Here is a 4,896-nt window from a genome sequence, read left to right as displayed (position 1 = left end):
CAACCCCAAGGATGAAATTGCTCAAACATGCACGGCTGGCACGCACAGGCAGCTGTGCTGAAACAACAGAAATGGCAGTTCTTGTTGGATGGAATTGCAAACGTCACCAGCATATTGTTCACACAACTTTTATTCCAAATTTTGATCGTTTAAGATCCAATCACTGCGATGCTGGAGCTGTTAGCATTTGCACACACCATTGGGAGCCATTGCAAACCTTCCTTCCAACTAAAGTAGACAAATCACAAATGTATTGAACAACCTTGCACCCATTGCAAACCTTCCTTCCAACTAAACTAAGACGACGAATTAAAAAACCTTGCACCCATTGCATCAAATCAGGCCAAGAACGGGGCTGATACATTAAACATTGCGAGATGATGCGTCAGCAGAGCGAGGCGAGGTCGGAGCCGGATCGACGACGTCGATGCGGACCCTGAGGTGCATCTCCATGGCCGGCCCGCGCAGCATCGGCGGCGGCACGTACAGCGCCATCCCCTCCTCGGCGGCTGTCCCGCCGGGCACCGCGCAGCTCGCGACGTCCGCCTCCATCATCAGGCGCCGCCCCTTGCCGCCGGCGAGCGCGCCCGGCGCCTGCGCCCAGAGCATGCACGTGAACCGCGGGCCGGCCCCGGCGGCGGCGGCCGTCCGGACGCACGAAACCGACACGGCGAGGCTGGCCGCGCCGCGCGGGCGCACGGACAGCGCGAACAGGCGGCGCTCGTCGCCCTCCACGACCAGGAGGCGGTGCGGCCCCGCCGCGGCGGGCACGCGGAGCTGCAGGGGCTTGCCGTAGCCCGGGAGCCGGTCGAGCGGCCAGGCGTGGTCATAGGCGAGGTGGTCGCGGAGCCGCGGCGGGGACGCCGTGAAGGGGCACCCGGGCACCGAGCAGTGGCAGGGCGCGTAGGCGCACGCATCCTGGTGCACCGCCGTGGCGTGGTACACGACGGAGAGGTCGCAGCCGTACGCCTTGAAGGGGCACGGCACCCTGGCGTCGCCGACGAATAGGTCCAGCTCCGGGCCGCAGTGGGTGAAGGCGGCGCCGCCGCCGCACCTGCGGCAGAGGCCCTCGTCGCCGCGGTCGCCGCGGCAGGCGCCGCACAGGAGGTGGCCGGCCTCGCACTGCGACCAGAAACGAGGGAACACACGGACAAGGTGTGAAAGAATCAATCTTTGTTCTCGCCATGGGCGCAGCAAAACCCCAAACAAGACAAATTTCTTCGCGTCGGGAATCCAGATCGGGTGGGTTGCGGAATCACCTTGAAGATGGGAGGCTTGAGGGGGCGGTTGCACTCGGCGACGGCACAGTGGAGCAGCTGCGCCTCGATGCTGATGTCGATCCGCGGCCGCTCCACGGCTGGACCGGCCTGCTCGGCCGCCGCAGCTCCTGCGCGCGATCCTCCGCCGCCGAGGGCTACCTCTCCCTCCCCCGGTTCTTCCTTCACCCCGGCGCCGGAGAGCAGGCAGTTGGGAGCGGACTTCTTGCTGCTTTCGCCGGTCGGCGACTGCGAGAGACGCTTGGGCTGCTCCTCGGCCATCTCCATCTGCATGTTGAATGGACAAAGAAACAGGGATGAACTGGGTTGGTGAGTAGCTTTGGATAGCTTTCAGAGTGAACTGGGGTCTGGGGGAGTAGAAATAGAGGCTGTGCTTAGATTCGTAAAGTGATGTTAAAAAGTGTCACATCGGACACATCAGACACTGTAGTATATTGTAATATTTTTTGTTTGTTTGTGATAATTGTTGTCCTATCATGACCTAACTAGACTCAAAAAATTCATCTCGTCACGTACATCAAAATTATGCAATTAGTTTTTTTATTTACCAATATTTAATACTCCATATATAAGAAAAAATTTAATATAATAGGTGAATAGTGAAATTTGGAGAGAAAAATTTTAGAACTAAACACAGCCAGAAAAAAATCAAAAAAAGAGAAATAGAAAAAAAAAAACGGAAAAGGTCTGGGGTTTACTACAGCTCAGGTAAACGAGCACGACTGAACCACCTAAAGTTAACACCCACTGAACATTCAAAAAGATTTGGAGTACTTGTCAATTAAATCAAGATGATTACTAAATCTCTCGTATCCTAATGTACGTTTTACTTGCACTTGTGTGTTACTACTCCGTCCGAATTCAGTGACTCGTTGACACGAAAAGGAAGGGATATTTGTGCAATGCATCATGGTCATGGAACTAGCAAGCAAGAGCTGGATGGCTACAAAATCCGTACACGCACATCCATAAGTGTGAAAAAGCTAAAAAATATGTTCAAAAAACTTTAAAATGACAAAGAAAAACTTAAAAAACAAAATGAATCTTTTTCCCCCGACTAGAGCTCGTGATGAAAGCTGTGAGAGATAGGATGTGTGCACGTCTGAAGAGGGTGTTGGCCTTGAGTATAGTTGGCCATGCAACCCGTGACCCGGTGGCCCGCCCGGAAGCCCGTTTTTTTGGCCCGGCCCAAACCCGGCCCGGCCCGGTCCATTTCGTGCCCCGGCTGGCACGGCCCGTGTCCCGTGCCCGTGCCTGGGCCGGCTCCCCCCCCCCCCCCCCCCCCCCGCCCGTGGGCCGGCACGGCCCGACACGGAGTTCCAAGGCCGGCCCGGTAGTGGCCCGGTGACTCCAGCCGGCGGCCGGCCGGCCCAGCCCAGCTGGCCAGGGGAGGGGGCACCAGGGCAAGAGTATATTACTCACCCGCCCGCGGCTCCCCCCGCCCGTAACTCTAGCCCCCATTCCATTCCCTCTCGGGTCGCGGCCTCGCCTCGCGCCGCCCCGTCGCCTGGATCCCGCCGCCGCTCTGCTCCACTCCCCGCCCGTAACCCTAGCCCCCATTCCATTCCGGCTGGTGAGCGGCGACCCGCACGGCCGCACCCGCTTCCGCCGCCGGCTTGTCGTCTTCCCTTCCGTCTCCTGTGAGTAGATCTCCGGTTCCGTCGCTTAGGTGAGCAGATCTCGCGCTCCTAGCCTCCTACGCACCTCGCTGGCTCACTCCATGGCCGGAGTTCGCAGTAGTCTTTGCCGTCTCGCCGTCGTTGTCTCTTCTCTCTACGGCTCCGGGCTCCGGCTGCGCAGGTCTCGTAACCCTAACCCTCGTCTTCCATCTCCATTCTTTTCCCTACCCCTAACCCTCATCTTTCATCTCCGTCTTGTCTCTTGTGCAGGTCTCGTGCACTCGGGGCCGCCGGCCGTTGAGGAACGGAGCCGCCGAGGGTTGATGCGAAGGTGGGCTGCACCCTGAGGTCGTCGTGACGGACGACATGGAGGAGTACACCGTCAACGATGACCTCAGGGCGTGTGGCCTGCCCGCGGACGACGACGACGACCTGACTGCCGGCGCTGAGGCATTGTTCGGTAGCAGTGTTGCTCCGATCAATGTCGATGCCCCTGATGATGCCGGCGCTGGTGCTGGAGGTGATGGCGTCGGCGCGTCGGCGACTCAGACGCCGGTCTCGACGCCTACTGCTTCTACTGCCAATAACATCGTGCTGAAGCATGCCAGGTCTGGTGTCTGGAACGACTTCGAGCCGATCTTTTAGACCTTGCCCTCTGGCAAGCAGGTACGAATCGCTGCCAAGTGCCGCCACTGTAATCATGTTCTGTCTGCTCGATCTGCTTCTGGTACTGGACATCTGCTCCGTCACCAGGCGCAATGCGTCAAGAAAGCTAAGCATGCTGCTTTAGTGCAGTCCCGCATCCAGTTCAATGGTGATGGTTCAGTCACTGGTTGGAAATACAAACCCGATGTTGCTTGGAGAGACCTGTGCCAGTTGATTTCTAGACTTGATTTGCCTCTTGGTTTTGGTTATGAAGAAACATTTGAGGAGTACATTCAGCGTGCTCACAATCCTTGTTTTTCTAGAGTCTCTAGACAGACCACTATTAGAGATTTGGAAAAATACTTTCTTGAGCATCGTAATCTTGCTTTAGTCTCACTGGCAGGGTGATTGAGGAGCGTCGACGACGCTTGGCGCCTCATAATGTGGAGTACTTGACCTGTGTCAAGGACTGGGAAGCTGCTGATGCAAGGGCGCAGCATGATGTCGAGAAGTTGACGCGAGATTTGGAGTTAAAGTTTGGCATCAAGGACAATGCTGAAGGGCAGGCTCCTGGCAATGAGTAAGTACTTCACAAGTTCACATGGAAATGAGTTAAATCATGATCATTGATTCTTCTATTGTCTGTGTTTGCTAGGTTTGCCCCTGCCAATGGCTACCAATTTAGCAGTAGTGTTTTGCAATTTGATCTTCTGTTTATAATGTACTAATGAGTCTGCTGAACTTGAACAATGTGATGTAATTTTGAACGATTATAGAGTTGGGCTGTACTCTTTTTCCCTTCCTAGGGTTTATCACAAGAGTGAGTTTTACCTAGGAAGGTTTTTAATGAGGCAGCAACACTTGATCACATAGATCAAGTGTTAAAATAGCTCTATAATTATGTTATCACTTATCAGTTAAGTGATATTTTGCTATATGTCTCTGTGTGTGGCTGGCTGTGATCTTTTTTTTGAATTGCTTGTTAAATTTGGAGTAGGGCTTCGGGCTTTGATCTGTGATTTTTTTTTCTATAATTGTGTGATCTGTGATCTGTATTTGAACTATGGGCTTCGGGCGGCCCGGCCTGGGTTGGAGTGCCGGGGTCCAGCGGGCTGGCCCGGCACGAAACAGTCCCGTGGGTCCGTGTTTGGGCCGCTGGTAGAGCCCGTGGACTGGCACGGTACGACCCGATTTTATATTGGGCCGGGCCAGGCACGGCACGGCTAAGAACAGGCCAGGCCGGGCTCGTGCTAGGGCCGGGCCGGGCGGTCGAATGGCCATCTATAGCCTTGAGAGGTGCTTTTCTCTCACTATGTCAGGAGACAGGGGTCTGAACTGTGAACCAACTCCTCCTC

At 55.5% G+C, this 4,896-nt stretch overlaps 1 protein-coding gene across 1 annotated transcript; it reads right to left on the bottom strand.

The window, feature by feature from the left end:
• Positions 1-282: 282 nt before the first annotated feature.
• LOC120709656 (E3 ubiquitin-protein ligase SINA-like 7) lies at positions 283-1,538 on the bottom strand. Its single transcript, XM_039995330.1, has 2 exons — positions 1,260-1,538; positions 283-1,122 (listed from the first exon to the last, which is right to left on the bottom strand). Exons 1-2 carry the CDS (start codon positions 1,536-1,538, stop codon positions 364-366), a joined length of 1,038 nt encoding a protein of 345 aa, XP_039851264.1. The 3' UTR covers positions 283-363.
• Positions 1,539-4,896: the final 3,358 nt, after the last annotated feature.

Source organism: Panicum virgatum, chromosome 5K, assembly GCF_016808335.1.
Source record: "Panicum virgatum strain AP13 chromosome 5K, P.virgatum_v5, whole genome shotgun sequence".
Classification (NCBI taxonomy): domain Eukaryota; kingdom Viridiplantae; phylum Streptophyta; class Magnoliopsida; order Poales; family Poaceae; genus Panicum; species Panicum virgatum.
The sequence above is the reverse complement of the archived record's forward strand: the minus strand, read 5'-3'. Positions and strand labels throughout refer to the sequence as shown.